Source organism: Erinaceus europaeus, chromosome 3, assembly GCF_950295315.1.
Source record: "Erinaceus europaeus chromosome 3, mEriEur2.1, whole genome shotgun sequence".
Lineage (NCBI taxonomy): Eukaryota > Metazoa > Chordata > Mammalia > Eulipotyphla > Erinaceidae > Erinaceus > Erinaceus europaeus.
In genome coordinates this window covers 21530657-21549227 of record NC_080164.1, presented here as the reverse complement: position 1 = coordinate 21549227, position 18571 = coordinate 21530657, and the positions used below count along the sequence as shown (strand labels likewise).

At 53.1% G+C, this 18571-nt stretch overlaps 1 protein-coding gene across 2 annotated transcripts in view; it reads left to right on the top strand.

Annotated features, from left to right (window-relative positions):
* Positions 1-18571, top strand: part of XDH (xanthine dehydrogenase) — a 62387-nt gene that overhangs the window by 12089 nt on the left and 31727 nt on the right. The window contains exons 5-17 of one of the 2 annotated variants that reach the window (XM_060186824.1): positions 935-1061; positions 1821-1882; positions 4258-4326; positions 4625-4711; positions 5068-5209; positions 7268-7360; positions 7835-7986; positions 9037-9130; positions 9736-9845; positions 11300-11484; positions 14180-14354; positions 15843-15926; positions 17726-17895. In XM_060186824.1, the coding sequence (XP_060042807.1) occupies positions 935-1061; positions 1821-1882; positions 4258-4326; positions 4625-4711; positions 5068-5209; positions 7268-7360; positions 7835-7986; positions 9037-9130; positions 9736-9845; positions 11300-11484; positions 14180-14354; positions 15843-15926; positions 17726-17895 (1550 nt within the window). Of the gene's footprint in view, positions 1-934; positions 1062-1820; positions 1883-4257; positions 4327-4621; positions 4712-5067; positions 5210-7267; positions 7361-7834; positions 7987-9036; positions 9131-9735; positions 9846-11299; positions 11485-14179; positions 14355-15842; positions 15927-17725; positions 17896-18571 lie in introns of both variants that reach the window. The other variant, XM_060186823.1, reaches the window with a different exon arrangement.

The following is an 18571-nucleotide window of genomic DNA, read 5'->3' as shown; positions in this document are numbered from 1 at the left end:
ATGTTGAGAGATGGGGGGTGGGGAAGAGAGACACACACAGAGAATATCATCTATCATTCCAGATAGGGCAATAAAGACATCATAGCACTGAGGCTTCCCCAGTGCAGTGGGGACCAGGCTTGAACCTGGGCTGTGCACAGGGCAAAGCAGGCTCCCTCCCTCGTGTGCTTTTTTTTTTTTATTGCCACCCGGGTCGTCACAGGGTTTGGTGCCAGCACTACGAATCTACTGCTCTTGGCAGCCATTTTCCCTCCTTCCCTTTCTGTTTTATTTGATAAGACAGAGAAATTGAGAGGGGAGGCAAAAATAGAGAGGAAGAGAGAAAGAGTGAGATGCCAGCAGACTTGCTTTATTGTTTATGAAACCCCCTCCCCCCCTGCAGGTGAAGAGTGGGGGCATAAACCCAGGTCCTTCCTCTTGGTAATGTGTGTGCTCAGCCAGGAGTGCCACTCAACCAGCCACCCCACCAAGTGAGCTATCTTGCTGGTTCACATTTATGTCTGTGCTTATTTTTATGAGGGGGGGGGGCTCACTGCTTAGCTTTGGCATGAGAAGCTGCCTAGGATGCACTCTGAGTTCTGAGATGAGCAAGCCCTGTGCTCTAACTCTCTGAGCTATCACCCTGGGCCCTGGGACCCATCTTTTAAATCTCAGGGTGCTTCCTCCTTTGTGCAGTGAGGGAAGAAGGCAGGTTGGGCTCTGGCCGGTGCCTGCTCTAAGCAGACGCAATGTTAGGGTCTCTGAATTCTCTGTCAGCAGCTAAGTCAGAGGATGATCCTTGTGATTTCTGAGGAAGCTAGGACTCAGGGGAGGCTGGGTCACCTGGCCCAGGTCCCAGTCAGTGCGAGGGGGCACTGGGCCTTGGCTCAGGGCAGTAGTCAGTAGCAGAGCCACGGCAGGGTGCTGTCCACACCATGTTGCCTGTCCCTTGTAGGAGAGAATCGCCAAAAGCCATGGCTCCCAGTGTGGCTTCTGCACACCGGGCATCGTCATGAGCATGTACACGCTGCTGCGGAACCAGCCCAACCCCTCCATCGCAGAGATCGAGGACGCCTTCCAAGGTGGGGCCCCTGACTGCAGGCGGGTGACAGGGTAGGCCAAAAAGGAGTCCCAAACAGCTGGGAGTTGGAGGCATCCTGCTTCAGAGAAAGGCCCAGCCCGCCTGAGCATGGTGGCTGAGTTCTCTGGACACATCCTTCTCTTAGGAACCTTCCAGAAGTGACTTCCTGCCTTGGCATTCCTGTTCACAGGGATTGGTCCTTCTGCATCTGGGGCTAAGATGATATAGCCCTGGTAGTGGTACTGGGATCATGTCTTTTGTCCTTTGTCAGAACAGGATCCTGCAGGGCAAAGCCTCCTCAGGAGGAACGCCGTTGTGGTCAGCACCGAGCGTGAGGCTGGGCCTCTGTCACTTGGGAGCCTGGGCGGGTGTCTGGCCATCCCTCAGCCACCACCATCCTTGTTTTTTCCATCAGTCTATGGAGTCTGCTGTGGGCCAGGCTCCAGAGAGGGGACAAGGGGTGGGGCAGGCAGCAGTCCCTGCTGTCCTCTGCAGGGGAGTGAGCTTTGCTCTGCAGTCCAGAAGCTGTGACTGGGTACCATGGGGACACTTAGGATACCCTGTTGATTCCAGCTGGGCATTTGGAAGAATTTCTTGGAAGAAGTGGTGGATGATCTGAAGTCAGGACTACAGGAAGGAAGAGGGGTGCTCCAGGCAGAGAGAACCATCTCAGGAGGATGTCCAGCTGAGCCTAGAGCGGTTTCCCAGGCCGGGGGCCTGTGGCCCTTGACACTGCTGTCCCCTCCCTTCCTCCCTGCAGGGAACCTGTGTCGCTGTACCGGCTACAGGCCCATCCTGCAGGGCTTCCGGACCTTTGCTCGGGTGAGTGTGCACCCCAGGCTGGCACCCTTGGGACTTGGGCCCCAGAGGAGAGAGATAAGAGGACAGCTGGCAGCAGCCCCAGAGGCCACCTGGCTTGTGGGTGCAGGGCAGAAGACTGCCAGCCTTCTGCAGGGAGCACTTCTCGCCTACAGTCCGGGTGCCGCCCTGCCAGAGAAGGGTGCTGAGCTGGCTCCTGGGAGAGACACAGGGGGTGGGGGAGTGAGGGGCAGGCACACCTGGGGGCTGGTCTAGGTGTCCCCCCAGAGTGCTGGTTGAGGCCTCCACCCTTCTCCCCTGCTTCCTGCAGCTGCTGATCTGCCTGGCCTAGGAGGCAGCTAATCAGCTTTCCAGAGAGCAGGGAAGCCCTGTGTGCATGTCCCTGGGGGCAGGGGTAGGGGTGTGGGCAGATGGGGGTCTACGACACAGGTACAGAAGTAAGCACATGGCACTGATGCCTGGTTCCTGGCTTGGGCCTCACTGACTAGCTGGTGCTTTTCTTGGCCTGATCTCCCTGGACTGTACCTGATACAGGGTCCCTGGGCTCTGCTCTGACCCTGGGGATGGGTGGGAGGGTGAGGAGGTGGGGTGGGTAACACCATTGCTAACACAGTGTTGTTGTGCCCAGATAACCCCAGAGGCTATAGCGGGTCTGTGAGTGTCTGTGGGCCATGGCCAGGGTAGGTGCTGGGTCGAGTGTCAAAGTGAGCTCAGTCTCAGGCTTGGAGCCTTCAGGCCTGGTTCAAATCTGCCCCACCCCCATCACAGGGCAGGATGGGCAGATTCCTGGACAATGAGAGCAGGGACACACCTCCCTCCCAGCCTCCTGGCAAGGCCTACCCATAACCCCTCAGAACAATGCCCAGTGTGTCCTGATTAGGCTGGCGTGGGCGTGTTTCTCATTCAAAGCCTCTTCATAACCAGCGCTCACCTCCCAGAGGGCTGAGTTGATCTCAACAGGGCCTCTTCTGTTTCTCGCCTGAGGGGCATGAGGAGTGTGGTCAGCAGGGCTGCTGCTGCCCAGGATCCCAGTTTGATCATCACCAAACTGACCGCTGACTGCATGCGGCAGTGGTGGCAGACCCCCTGGCACAGCTGCCTGGCATTGGGGGTGCAGGGGAGCCCCTAGCCTCACCCAGCCTCTGAACTCTAGATGCCTGGTCCTCTGGAACCAGGGGAGCTTGGCTCCCAGCAAGCATGGCAACGCCCACAGGATGCAGGCAGTGGGGAGGGGGTGTTGCAGGGTCTCAAGGACAGGCCCAGGCCAGCAGGCTCAGCTGTGGGAGAAAGGTGGGTATCTCTCAGGATAGACCCCAGCTGCATCAGCCTTGGCAGACATGGCAAGTCGCACGCCTGCATGCACCCCAGTAGCTGATGCCCTGGCTCCATGAGTCACCAGGAAAGAAGACCTGGGGAAGTGCTGGCGCTGGCACTTTCTGGACCCCATGAACTGGGTGGGTGAGGCTGCTTCCTCACTGCTGGAGGGTCTGCTTCTCCCCAAAAGAGGAGCTCAGGGAGAGGCTCTGTAGGCACCCCCTTTCTCCCTATCTGGCTAGAGATGGGGGTCAGGAACAGTGGTGAGGGGGTGTTCAGGACAGACAGAGTGGCTCTAAGGTCCAGATGCCTGGTTGTGAGTATAGGGGTGCAGACGTGCAGGTGTGCACCCCTCTGTTGAAGCCAGAGAGGGTTTTCCAGTTTGTTGAGTCTGCTGAGAGCTCTCCATGCACAGAGGGGCATCCTGCTCCAGGGGTCAGCTACCCTGCAAACTTACCCACCACTGCTCCACAGCACGACTCCAGAATCTAAAGGGTCTCCTGTGGCTCTGAGCTAGACCCCTGTCTTGTTGGGGTAAATCAAACGGGCAAATGGTGCCTCCTTACCTGACTCTCAATGTCTGGATTCAGGGAGGCAGTAGCTGGGGCTCAGTCCTCGGCCACTGGAACCTCAGAACTGAGGTAGTCCTTTTGCTTCAGGCTACCAGGCTGGTCTTGGATTTTCTAGAAGAGGCCCCAGGAAGTGATGAACTACCAGAGACATACTAGCAAGGATGCCAGGTCTTACTGGAGGCTTCTCTGGACCCAGAACTGGGCCTGGGCATCCTTGGCCAAAACCCCTAGAAACTTCCAGTGGGGGGGAATCAGGAGAAGTAGCACCCAAGTGAGGGAATGGGGCCTAGTCTGAAGGACACTCTGCTGGTGATTCCCACAGGCCATGCAACCTGATCTATGAGCTCATTCATTTAAACAGAGAGGAAAGGGTTAGCATGTGAGCTGGTGGGCTGTGGGGGTCTCTGGTCCCCTTGATTAGCCTCATGGGGACAGTGTCCTGGGTCACCAGCTGTGCAGATGTCTCTGTGCCAATGTTGGTCATCTCTCTAGGATGGTGGGTGCTGTGGAGGGAAGGGCGACAACCCCAACTGCTGCATGAACCAGAGCAAAGACCAGGTGGTGAGTCCTCTCCATCCCATTGCTGCCTGGGAGCCTGGGAGGGGGTGTCTCGGTGGAACAGACGACAAGGGGCCTCATGGAGTGGGGCAGAGGGAGCAGCCACCCCCAGACTCTGGGTGAGTGATGTTGGTGTTAGCCTAGGCTGGGGTGGTCAGGCTCCCCCACAGCCCCCTCCTACTTCTGCTCCCCAGAGCTGCCCACCCTCCTCCAGGCTGCTGGGGGCCACTATGGAGCTCGTGGGGACAAGGCTTTGGAAAGGGGGGAGCACTGTTCCAACCCCTGTGCCCCCTTCCAGCAGGTCAACGCTTCGCCATCTTTGTTCAACCCCAAGGACTTCAAGCCCCTGGACTCTACCCAGGAGCCCATCTTCCCCCCCGAGCTGCTGGTAGGTGGCAATGCCTTGGGAAAAAAAGAAAAAGATGGTTCTGTTTTCAGGAGGCTGCCTCCCAGCCCACCTCATCCCGTCATGCTAGTGCCAGCTGTCAGCTTCGACTCAGACAGCCTCTTGGCCTTGGAGATGGGTGAGGGGGCAGGCAGGAAGCTGGGCTTCTGGTCGATGGTGGGAGGTGACCTTGGGCAGGCCTGTCACCTTGATCCTCAGGCTTTTCTTCAGCTGTGAGAAGTGGGGGACCAATGAACCCCTCAGCACAGAGTTGCCTCCCTGCAGGAATGAGTGGGTCCCAGGAGGGTTGTGGCAGTGGGGGCTGGGGGGCCCGAGACCTGAGAAAACCCCTTTTCCAGAGGCTGAAGGACACCCCTCAGACGCAGCTCCGGTTTCAAGGGGAGCGGGTGACATGGGTGCAGGTGGCAACCCTGACGGAGCTGCTGGACCTCAAAGCAGAGCACCCTGAGGCCAAGCTGGTGGTGGGGAACACAGAGATTGGTAAGGGGTACCCCATGGCTGCTGCTTGTGGTGGGGCAGGACCCTCTGGGGAGCTCACAGTGACCTATCTGGTTCACCTTCTTGTTGGCTTTGTGAACATAGAAAAGTCCTCTCTGTGCCCTGCCCTCCTGGCTGAGCTCCTAGCTGTCTGAGGGTAGTTTTGGGGTGCAGCTGTGGGCCGGGGGCTTTAGGAAGGGCTGGGACATGAAGGTCACCTGGAATGTCCCTAGGTCGGAGGCAGGAGAAGCCAGTACAGGCAGCATGTCCAGCCTGACTATGGAGAGTGACTGTCAACATATGTCAGCCTTTCTTTCCCGGAGGTGATGTGCCAGGCAAAGGAGAGGCCTAGGCATGACTATGGGCCTCTGCCCACCGATGCCACACCCTGGGACTCGAGTACTGTGAGCAGGCTGGGAGGTCAGAGATGGGCAGCTTCCAGATATCAGGGAAGGGAGGAGACAGGGTGGGAGGCAGCTCACTCTGGGATAGTGCGTGCCTTGCGGCTCCAGAAGCCCTGGACTTGAGCCCTGACACCATGTCAAGGCACCACGGACAGCACAGGGACAGCTCTATGGTTGGAGCGCTCTCTCTCTCTCTCTCTCTCTCTCTCTCTCTCCCCCCATCTAAATAAGAAAATGATGGATGGGGCCTCGAGGGCTACTCCATGGTATCACACGCACACACACGAGGCCCTCAGTTTATTCCTTGGTGTCAAATAGTGAGGAGGGGGAGATAGAGGAGGGAGGAAGAAAAGAGAAGAAAGAAAGAATGAGAAAAAAGGGAAGGGAAGGGAAGGGAAGGGAAAGGGAAGGGAAGGGAAGGGAAGGGAAAGGGAAGGGAAGGGAAGGGAAGGGAAGGGAAGGGAAGGGAAGGGAAGGGAAGGGAAAGGAAGGAAAGGAAAGGAATGGAAAGAAAAGGAAAAAGGAAAGGAAAGGGAAAGAAAGGAAAGGAAAGGAAAGGAAAGAAAGGAAAGGAAAGGAAAGGAAGGGAAAGAAAGGAAAGGAAAGGAAAGGAAAGGAAGGGAAAGAAAGGAAAGGAAAGGAAAGGAAAGGAAAGGAAAGGAAGGGAAAGAAAGGAAAGGAAAGGAAAGGAAAGGAAAGGAAAGGAAAGGAAGGGAAAGAAAGGAAAGGAAAGGAAAGGAAAGGAAAGGAAGGGAAAGAAAGGAAAGGAAAGGAAAGGAAAGGAAGGGAAAGAAAGGAAAGGAAAGGAAAGGAAAGGAAAGGAAAGGAAAGGAAAGGAAAGGAAAGGAAAGGAAAGGAAAGGAAAGGAAAGGAAAGGAAAGGAAAGGTCCTTTCCTTAAAGGAGAGAGACCAAAGCATGGCTTAGCTCTGGCATATGGTGGCGCTAGTAATTGAACTTGGACTCTAGGGCCTCAGGAATGTAATCCCTGTGCTCTCACAGTGAAATATCTCTCTGACCTTTCTTTTTTATTTTTTTTTATTATTATTTTTTTATTTAAGAAAGGATTAATTAACAAAACCATAGGGTAGGAGGGGTACAACTCCACACAATTCCCACCACCCAATCTCCATATCCCACCCCCTCCCCCGATAGCTTTCCCACTCTCCATCCCTCTGGGAGCATGGACCCAGGGTCATTGTGGGTTGCAGAAGGTAGAAGGTCTGGCTTCTGTAATTGCTTCCCTGACCTTTCTAATACGGCTCTCACACACAAATTCAAGTTCATGTGAGAGAGGCAGCATAATGTTTATGCAAGAGGCTTTCATGCCTGAGCCTCTAAATTTCCAGGTTCAATCCCCAGCACTTTCATAAGTCAGACCTAAAAGGTGTCTATAACAATAAATAACAATAATGATAATAATGATGATGACGGTGACAACAACAACAACAAAACATTTGAGTTCACCTCACTGGAGTTCTGTTTAGCTTTATTTGGAGAAGGAGACAGAGCTGTGTGGACTCTGCCAAATCTCTCTCTGCCCACTGCACCCATAACCTCAACACACCCCCAGAACCTGCTAGTGAATTTGACCCAATCTTGGGCCACACTCAGGAGCACCCACAGACCTGTAACTGCAGTCCCCCTTTCTTTCTCCAGGTGTCGAGATGAAGTTCAAGAACAAGCTATTTCCTTTGATTGTCTGCCCAGCCTGGGTCCCTGAGCTGAACACTGTAGTGCATGGGGCTGAGGGTGAGGGGGGATGGCAGCCCCCAAGCCTAGAGAGGGGCTGGCATGGTGGGCCTGGGAGCACAGCATCCGAGCCAGGAGTACATGGCAGAGGGTGCTAGCAGGCGAGTCTGGAGATTCCCCAAGCTGGCCATGCTTTAGACAGGTCCATGGGGTGCAGGGGTGAGGTGGGGCTTGGCACCTGACCCTCTGAGAGCTGGCTTGATGGCGCTGGGTGAGAGGAAAGAGCTCTCTGCCGTCACAGGATCCAGCTGCTTCCGGCTGAGCATCTGGCTGGCTGTGGGCAAGTCACTTAGCCTCTCTGGGCCTGAACACCTACATGCCTGGACATGAGTCCCAGAGCAATGTTCCCACTCACCCACCCTCTCCTCCTGTGCTTCTGAGAAGCTGAGCCTTTGAGGGTTGGGTGTGGTGGTGGGATTCTAAGCAGGAACTGGGGAGGGTAGCCTGGAGTCCTGAGCCTGTGCCCTCCCCTAGGCATCTCCTTCGGGGCTGCCTGCTCCCTGAGCTTAATGGAGAGGACCCTGGTCAAGGCGGTGGCTGACCTCCCAGCCTACAAGACTGAGGTGTTCAAGGGCATCCTGGAGCAGCTACGCTGGTTCGCAGGGAAGCAGGTCAAGTCTGTGGCGGTGAGTCCCTGGCAGGGGGGCTGGCTGAGTCTGGAACCTTCCTCCAGAGGTAGAGGGACAAGGGGGAAGGTATTTGACTCTGCTATCCTCCAGAGCTAGGCTCAGCCTGGGGGTGCTCATTAAAATGGAGACTCCTGGGCCTGCTCCTGAGACTCTGAGCTGGTTTGCTGGCTTCCAGGGGGATACACATGCTGTAACGTTCACTCAGTCTGCACCCCAGGAGTGGGAGACATGGAACCCCCCCTACACATGTACCTGTCTTGGCCAAAGCTTCTGGCATGGGGGCAGGAGAACAGTGAGGAGGAGTCTCCTTCTGGAGTTTGGGGAGAAGCAGTCATAGACGCTCTGAGTGATGGTGGGGGGGGGGCACTTACTGCCAAATTCCCAGCTTGCAAATGGAAGGCACACCCCCCAGCTGACTCAGGGGGACCTGCCCTTCCACTCCATCCCTCATTGTCTATAAGACTCAGACAAACAAAACAAAGGCTGCCATCCTATCACACCTCTGATGACAGAGGAGGGGACACACCCCAGATCCCCTGCATTGTCCTCCAGGAATGCATCTGTCTTCCTTGTTTGCTAACAATGAGCTCTGTTACTTAGATCCTGGTTCTTTTTTGGCCAAGTACCCAGGAAGCTCAGACCCAGTTCAAACAAATTGCTCATCCTGAAGACTTCCTCCTCTTTTTCCTTGATGTATATCTTGGGTTTCTGTTTAACCAGCCTTGGTTAATCTCTCCAATGAACTACCTCGCCCTTTCCTGAAAAGTCTGGGTGAGGTCAAATGACCAAGCATATTTGAAGGGGCTGGCAGGCCACCAGCTGGTCTTGTTCCAGGCTGGGACTTGGGCCCAAGCACTAAGAGCTCAGATGTGGGACAGTGTCCCGTGTGCCTGAGTCCTTCCTCTGTGGATCTTGTGCCCCCAGGTCAGAGGCCCTGTGGGGTCTCCCTCGGGCAGGTGTCTGCCACCTGCCTTGTGCTGGGGATTCTGCGTGGGTGGGGGTGGGTGTTCCTGGGAGGTGCTGACATATGTTCTCTGCTCTTCGCAGTCCATTGGTGGGAACATCATCAATGCCAGCCCCATCTCTGACCTTAACCCTGTGTTCATGGCCAGTGGGACTAAGCTGACCATTGTGTCCAGAGGTGAGCTGCCTCCTGCGGGCACAGAGGGTCTGGGGGAACAGAAGTCTCCCAGGACAGTTCATTTTCCAGAGAAACAGAGCTGCAGGCTCCAAGGCCCAGCTGTCCCTGGCTTGGACCCCTGAAAGGGTTCCAAGTGAGATGCTCCAAGACTGGGGACTGGGAGAGCTGGGCTGCTTCTCTCTTCAGACTTTGAGGGGACAGGCCACCCAGGGGCCACCCGGCCTGTCACAACCTCTGGAGGCTGGATCACCAGGGCTTCTGGGAGCCAACATCTCTTCAATGTGGTCTTCATTTCACCATATATTTTCTTTTTTTTTTAAGATTAAAAATTGATTATCTGTATTTATTTATTGGATAGAGATAGCCAGAAATTAAGAAGAAGGGGGAGACAGAGTGACAGAGAAACACCTGCAGGCCTGCTTTACCACTCAGGAAGTTTTCCTCCTGCAGGTGTGGACTGGGGGCTTGAACCTGGTTCTTTGTGCAATGTAATATAAGTGCTCAAACAAGTGCACCAGTGCCTGGCCCAGGATGGAGGGTCCTCCAGGGGGTGGCAGCAGGTGTTACCTCACTGTGGTCTCTCTTCTCCACCTGCCTCCACCCAGGCACCAGGAGGACACTGCAGATGGATGCCACCTTCTTCCCCAGCTACAGGAAGACCCTGCTGAGCCCTGAGGAGGTCCTGCTCTCCATTGAGATCCCCTACAGCAGGGAGGTGAGTGTGAGTCCTCGCGCTCCCACCCTGCCAAGGATCAGGGCCTGGGTATCTCTGCCACCTCCAGTTCTCTGCTGATGTTCTCTGAGCTCGGCCTTAATGTCACCTTGTCCCTTTCTGGACAATGGGGAGCATTAGGGTAGGGACACTGGGTGGAGAGCTTGGAGCCAGACAAACAGAGCTCAGACATCTGTGAAGGTGACTTTGAGGATGGACGACTGGTGTTGGGGTGAGGTCTGGGGGCCAGTGACAACACAGCATCAGGGACACAGACAGCTGTCTGTGAGCGGACACAGGGATACAGGCCCTCCGGGTGAGTGTGGGCTTGAGTGGCACTCCTTCCTGGCCTCTGTTGGTTCTGTTCTCCCCCAGCTCTGCTCCCTGAGCTGATCTTCTGGGGAGTCCCGGGGGGCTTGCTCTTGTTCCTTGGGGCCCACAGTCTCTCTGCTCTGAAGTCACATCCTTGGTGGGTCTTTCAGGAGGGTATCAGTGAGGGGAGACCTGCTCCAGGGAATGTGGGGGGTCACCCAGAGAATGGGGGTCACCCATTCCTGGGGGGGGGTCAGGGATTTGCCCTCCTCAGATTATTTTTAGTGTTGTGTTTATTTATTGGATAGAGACAAAGAGAAATTGAAAGGGAAGGGGAAGATAGGGAGAGACAGAGAGACACCTGCAGACTTGCTTCACCCCTTATGAAGCTTCCCCGCTGCACGTGGGAGCAGGGACTTGAATATGTGCATGGTAATGTGTGTGCCCAACGAAACGGGACATTGCCTGGTCTGGGGTTTCTGTTTTGTCATGTGGGGACATGGGCAGCAAGACCTTGTCTGCTTGAAGAAGGGGACCTTGACATCCTGAGCCAGGGAGACTTTCTCCCAGAGACCCAGGACCCCTGATCCTGACTTCTCAGGGGGCCCCGAGCAAGTTCCACATGAACTGGCACCTGTGAAGCAGGAGCTGGCCCTGCTGCCCAAACTTGAGTCCCCTTTCTGGGTCTGATGCCCCAGGGTCAGCATTTTTCTTTTTGAGTGTGGTGATGGTATATGAACTAGCACCTAAGGCACGAGTGACACCACTGAGAAACCTTGTTGGCCCAATCCTTAGTTTGTATTTTTTCTGTGGGAGGGAAATACACTAAAGCATGGCACCACCATCCACAGAGAACTCCTAGCACTGTCAGTGATTCTCCCAGGTGCTTCTGGGGCTTGAACCCAGAGTTTCATGCACAACATATTGCGTGCTTTACTAGTCTGGTTCCCTGCCCTCATCCCTGACCTCTGGTGAGAGCCCCCTGCCCTCATCCCTAGGCTTTTGTGGGTGCCCCTGCCCTAATCCCTGGGCTCTGATGGGGGTCCCTTGCCCCACATCTCTGGTTTATGGGTGTCCCTACCATCTGGGCCTCTGGGCTCATCCCACCCCTTCTTAAGAGGACAGCTGCCTGTTGCCTTTTCCAGGGCGAGTTCTTCTCAGCCTTCAAGCAGGCCTCACGCAGGGAGGATGACATAGCCAAGGTGACCTGTGGCATGAGAGTCCTGTTCAAGCCGGGGACCATGGAAGTGGCAGAGTTGGCCCTCTGCTACGGTGGGATGGGTGACAGGACCCTCTCTGCAGGGAAGACTGCCAAGAAGCAGGTGTCCAGGTGAGAGCACGCAGCCGCTGTGGGTCTGCCAGCACAGTCACTGCTGCCAGTGCCACCTCCATGCTCTCTTTCCACCATTGCTTCTGTCACCATTGCTGCTACTACAATGGCTCCCTCCACTGGCCTTCTGTCACTGCTGCCATCTCCACTGCTGTCATAGCTGTGACGAGGACTATGCCACTGCCTCCTGCTGCCGTGCCGGGGCTGCCACTGTGCCTGCTCGCCTGCCGCCGTCACTGCAGCTGCTCCTGGCCGCCCTGCCAGCATCACCGGGGCTGTAGCACCGCTGCTTCTCATACCTGTGTTCTTTGCCACCTACAATGGCAAAGGCTACTGCTGCTGTTGCTATGGCTACCCCTACTTCCGTTCCACACCACAATACCTGCAGCTGTCATCCCTTCTGCTTTTACTTCTATTTGACTGTTGCTTGCTTTTTATTTATTTATTTTTTTATTTGACACCAGGGTTATCCCTGAGATTTGGTGCCTGCACCACTGTTCCTGGTGGCCACTTTTTCCTTTTTTATTTATTTTTCTTTCTATTTAATTAGATGGGACAGAGAGAAATTGAAAAGGGAGGGGAGATAGAGAGGGAGAGAAACAGAGAGATGCCTGCAGACCTGCTTTACAGCTTGTGAAGTGTCCCCACTTCAAGTGGGGAGCAAAGTCTTGAATCCAGGTCTTTGCTCATGGGAATGTGTGCTCTCAACCAGGTGTGCCACTGCCCCTTGACCACTGCTTCTACAAATGCTACTACCTGCCACCTCTGTCACTGCCACTCACAATATTCGAGTGTGGCTGCTGTCGCTGTCATTACTGGCCTTGCTATTTGTACTGTTACTGTGGTTGCTGTGGCCACCACAGCTCCTGCTAGTAGGATGGCCACAGGAAGGCAGTGGCTGGGGTGAGTCCTTCCCTGCCAGCATGGCTCCGAGGTCATCATTCTGAGAATCTCACAGGGCAGCTACAGCTAAAGCTTGGAGTTTGTCTCTTTGGCTCTGATGCCTGGCTCCAGATAGGGTCTTCTCGTGCCTTTATCATTGGCCAGACTAATAGAAAACTTTTCTTTCCCCCTGCCACCCTCATTAGATTGAAAGGGAGAGGAATGATTTCACACAGAGCACTTAGAACACTGAACATTTTATTTTATTTTTTCTTTTCATTTTTTATTTATTCCCTTTTATTGCCCTTGTTTTTTTATTGTTGTAGTTATTATTGTTGTTGTTATTAATGTCGTCATTGTTGGATAGGACAGAGAGAAATGGAAAGAGGAGGGGAAGACAGAGAGGGGGAGAGAAAGATAGACACCTGCAGACTTGCTTCACCACCTGTAAAGCGACTCCCCTGCAGGTGGGGAGCCGGGGGCTCAAACCGGGATCCTTACACTGGTCCTTGAGGTTTAGCGCCACCTGCACTTAACTGCTGTGCTACCGCCCGATTCCCAGAACACTGAACATTTTAAGGGTGCAGTGGATGTGACTTTCATTGTTTTTTTTTAAAAAATTTTTTATTATCTTTATTTATTGGACAGAGACAGCCAAAAATCTAGAGGAAGGGGCTGATAGAGAGGGAGAAAGACAGAGAGACACTTGCATCCCTGCTTCACCACCTGCAAAGCTTCCCCCTGCAGGTGGGGACTGGGGGCTTGAACCGGGGTCCTTGTGCATTGTAACATGTGCACTCAACCAGGTGTGCCACCACCCGGCCCAGGCTTTCATTATTTTATGCTCTTTCTCACTGTGTCTACTTTAATTTTATTTTCTGATATTTTATTCATTTTAGATAGAGACAGAAATTGAGAGGGAAGGGGGAGATACATACCTACAACACTCTTCCACTGTTCATGAAGCCTCCCCCCTGCAGTGTGTGCACTCAACCAGATGCACCGCCATTCAGTTACTTATATTTTATTTTTGCTGCCATGGTTCTTGCTGGGGTTCAGTGCCTGCACGACTCCACTGTTCCCAGCAGCTGTGTTTCAATATATATATATATTTTTTTAGTAGAGGGTGATAGGCAGAGAGAGATAGAGAGGAAGAAACAGACAGTAAGAATGGAAGACACCTGCAGCACTGCTCCCCTCCTCATGAAGTTTCCTCCTGCAGGTGGGGACCAGGGCCTCAGACTCGGGTCCTCTAGCATGGAAACATGTATGATCTACTAGCTATGACACCATCTAGCCCCTGATTCTATTTTTTAAATTATTATTTTATTTTCATTGTTGCCAGCACTGTTGCTGAGGCTTGGTGTCTGTACAACAAATCCACCACCCCTGGTGATCATTTTCTTTCTCTCTCCCTTTCATTCTAAAAACAAAGAGAAATGGTGAAGGAATGGGAGTGAGAGAGAAGAAAAGATAGAGAGACACCTGGAGCCCTGATGCCAGCACAGTCACCAGTGTCAGTGTCACCTCCACTGTCCAGCTTGTGAAGTTCCCCTCCTACAGGTGGGGACCAGGGGCTTGAACCTGGGTCTTTGTGGGTGGTAATGTGTGCCCCTGACCCCACCTCCCATCTGTTTTTCAAGGCAAAGTGATGCAGGCTCAGGGCAGTTAAGTTAGTGTGGGCTGCAGTCACATAAGGAGTGTCTAAGCCAGACTCTGAGCCCAGGCTCCTGACACTGAGGTCCTGTGACTCAGCACTCACACAAGTGCTTCTGAGAGTGAAGGTACACTCTCTTATACCTGCTCCTGGAAGGTTCTGGAACGAGCAGCTGCTGGAAGATGTGTGTACTGGCCTGGCGGAGGAGATGAAGCTGCTTCCCAACGCCCCCGGTGGCATGGTGGAGTTCCGGCTCACCCTAACCCTCAGCTTCTTTTTCAAGTTCTACCTGACGGTGCTCCAGAAACTGGGCAGGGAGGACCCTGAGGATGTGAGTGTGGGAGCTGGGCAGCACTGCAGTGTGGGGGGTTGGGGAGCTGGTCGGAGTAAGTGGGGGCTGTGCCTTCTCACCTGGGCATCTAAAGGGAGAGGACAAGGGAATCAGCCCAGGGTTTACCCTGAGAGAGAGGAGAGCCAATCAGGTGCCTGAGAAGCAGAGCACTGGGCTGGGTGACGGGGCTGAGGGTTCTTGCCTTGACCTCATATGAGAATTTGGAAAGGTCATGACTCTAAGAACAGGTGGGTAGGAAAGATGTCCCTTCTCTCAGTGCCTCAGACACTAGTGTGGTTTGTAGTTAGAATGAGAATGGAGGTGGGTGGGGGGTGAAGAGAGTGGGGGGTGGGCTGGCCAGTGATGAGACAGGATAGTGTGGGCCAGCCAGGACAATGTCAGTTGGGTTTATGTGGTATGGCATTGTGAGGTTATGTGGATGGGCATGTTGGGGGTGGAGGTGGGCCCTACTCCCCAGATGTGTCCACCCACAAGCACTGGCCTTGCACTAGGCACTGGGGGTAGCCTAGTGTGACCATTCAGTAGATGGAATGTTCTGGAGCACAAAGGAGAGAATACTTCACAGGTGTAGGAATAACAGAACAGGATTCCTCTTTCAAAGCATTCATGATACTTCCCCCTTAACTATAAAAGTAAATGCAGGCTAATTATAAAAGACTTAAAAAATCATACGCTGAAGGAAATGAAAACGGCCTCTTGGGGCTTGGGTGGCGGTGCGCCTGGGTGAGGGTACACGTCATGTCACCGTGTGCAAGGACCTGGGTTCAAGCCCCCTATCCCCACCTGCAGGGGGGAAGCTTCATAAACAATGAAGCTGTGTTGCAGGTGTTACTCTTTCTATCTCCCTCTCTGGCTCTATTTCTCTCTGTACTATGAAATAAAACAAATAAATGAATAAATAAATATATTACAATGATTCAAAATAATCATTAATAAAACATTTTTTTAAAAAAGCTCTTTATTTCTCTGCAGAGAATAACACTGCTAGTGTGTTTATTGTCCTGTCTTATTCCTGCATTTATCTGTTCATCTGTCCTGTTTCTCTGCTCCGTTTCTCTGTCTAGCTGTCCATCTAACACCTCTATCAACACGTTTACTGCCTTCCTATTTTTTCATCTGGATAGATTGTTTTTTCTTTTTTAATATTTTATTTATTGGATAAAGATAGGACTGAGAGGGAAGGGGGAGCTAGAAAGAGAGACACCTGCAGAACTGTTTCACCACTTGTGAAGCAGGGGCTCGAACCCAAGGTCTTGCACATTGTAGCATATATGATCTACCAGGTGTGCCACTGCCTGGCTCCTGGGTAGATCATTTGTTCCTGGGATGATGGGGTGGTGGGAGTGAGGACACAGATCAAATAGTAAGTGGAGACGGGGACAACTGCTGTTTTTGCCACTTGGTGACAGGGAGGGACAAGAGTGAGGGCAGGAAGAGCCCTGACCCCTCTTGGTCTTCCCTGTGCAGAAGTGCGGCAAGCTAGACCCTACTCACGCCAGCGCCACGCTGCTCTTTCAGAAAGACCCGCCCTCCAATGTCCAGCTCTTCCAAGTGAGTGTGTGTTTTGGGAGATGTGGGTGGCTAATCTCAGAGCCCTGTGGCTACAGACATGATGCTGACAGGGGAGGGTGGCCTTTGTCAGCTGCATGTGGGTGATTGGGGCTGTTGCTTATGCACACGTAGACCCCCCCCCCACACACACACACGCAGGCCAGATTAGCATCAGGAAGCCGCTTCCTTCCCTGGGCACCTGACCTTCTCATCTTTATCTCCTACCTCAGGACAAACATCTCCCTAACTTGTCTTTTCAGGGCCCTCCAGAGGGCTGGAACACTGATCTGGGAGCCCTCTCTGGGCCTGTAAAGCAAACCCTGACCCATAACTGTCCACCAATATCAGGGTTTTGTTTGTTTGTTTTGTTTGTTTTATCTCAGGACCTCATGCTTGAGAGTGTGAGTTCTTTTTATTTATTTTTTTAAATCTTTATTTATTGTATAGAGATAGCCAGAAATCAAGAGGGTAGGGGAGATAGGGAGGGAGAGAGACAGAGAGACACCTGCAACACTGCTTCACCACTCCCAAACCTTTTCTTCTGCAGGTGGGGACAGGGGACTTGGACAGGGGTCCTTGTGCGTTGTAACATGTGCGCTTAACCTGGCCCCCAATATCAGTTTTTTGAGAGTCAGCTTTTCCTGTAAACATCTAAGGCTTTCGTGAACCATGCATAACTGAGTGTGGCTGACTATATGCTAATAAAGCTTTATTTATCAAAGCAGGCAGTAGGTGGGCCACATTTGGTCCTTGGCCACACTTGTTGGTCTCCCAGCACTAGAATATATGGTCAACGTGTAAACTCTGACATTCTGGACTTGAGTCCATGCTCTGCTATCTCATTACTATGCGACGGTGGACAAGTTATCCATTCTCTCTGTGCTTCTTGAGCCAATTGATAAAGCCCATGGGGTGATGGTAACCTGGTTCAGGATCAGGTAATTCGATGAAAGCAAATAGCTTTGGGGAGACAGCATAGTGGCTGTACAAAAGACTTTCATGCCTGAAGCTCCAGGGGCTCAGGTTCTATCCCCAACACTACTGTAAACCAGAGCTGAGCAAGGTTTTGTTTAAAGTTAAAAAAAAGAAGCAAATAGTTTCATTAGCTCCTGAAACTCTCATGTATAATAAACATTCCATAAATACTAGCCACCACAATTATTTATGTTGAAAAACATGCAAAGAAAAAGTTTTTTAAAAGAGTATTTTATTTATTTTATTTTTGAAGAGAGAGAGAAAGAGAGAGAGAGAGAGAGAAAGAGAAAGAGAGAGAGAGAAAGAGAGAGAGAGAGAGAGAGAGAGAGAGAGCAGAGCACTTCTCAGTTCTGGCTTATGGTGGTGCTGAGGATTAAAACTGGGAGCTGAGAGCCTCAGGCATAAGTGTCTCTTTGCAGAACATTTTTGCTGTCTCCCCAGGTCAAGACAGACTTTTTAAATATAAAAATATAGAAACATTTGAACAATGCAGAAAAATATAAAGAAGAATGTTAAAATCACCCCAAATCCTATGTCCAAGAGGAAATCATTAATATGTCTGTGCACTCCTGCGTTTTCTTTTATACTTTTTGCCACCAGGATAATGGCTGGGGCCTGGTGCCTGCACTACTCCACTGCTCATAGCAGCCATTTCTTTTTCATTTCCTCTAGATAGAGGGTGAGACACAGAGAAAGACAGAGAGGGAGAACAAGGCAAAGAGAAGAGAGACACCACAGTACCACTCCACCACCTGCATAGCCTCCTTGTGCCTATAGGGGGCGGTGTCCCCTACAGTGCAGCTGATGGTCCCCTGCCATTCTAGGAGGTGCCCAAGGGTCAATCTGAGGAGGACATGGTGGGCCGGCCCCTGGTGCACCTGGCTGCGGAGATGCAGGCATCTGGAGAGGCCGTGTACTGTGATGACATCCCCCGCTACCAGCATGAGCTGTCCCTACGGCTGGTCACCAGCACTGTGGCCCATGGCAGGATCAAGTGAGTGGGGGTTGCTGGGGGGCAGGTGCTGGGACACCCCAGGCACTGGAGATAGGAGGAGAGCTAACAGGACTCTTTTGGGGTCCCCCAGTCTGGAGGGTAAGGTAGAGACCATGCTGTGGCCACCGTCTAGGGGAGCTGGAGGGTCAGGGACCGGTGGCAGCTGGAGCTGAGGGTTGACATTGGAGAGGCTGGCGGGGCCAGTGAGAAAGCCTTGGGCTGCTGAGTAGGGGGCGTCTCAAGCTGGGGGTGTATTGGAGCAACCAAGGATCTGAGCGTTGCTGGCTGCCCACACAGGGGAGGGAGTGGGAGTAGCTGAGCTGGAAACATCTGGCCCCTAGCAGCCTATCTGACCCTCAGCCCCATCACAAACAAGCTGCTGAGCTCCCTAAGCTTGTGTCTCCCTCAGATGTAAAACAAGGGTGAAGACAGTGGCTTTCTGTCGAGGGTGGCTTATTTGTTACTTGGCTGGTTCCTGAGTGCTGTGGTTTCTGTCCCTAGCCCCCAGGTATCCCTGTGGTTACCCCCCAGGGATGTGGACCTGGGGGAGCAGTAGCTGGTTATACTGTCCCAGTCCCACAGAAATCTCCCTGACCCTGAGCTCTGTGTAGACAGGGTCTTAGTGCTCCTGAGAGGGAGAGAGGGGGACTCGGCCATGTGAGGACAGTCACGGCCT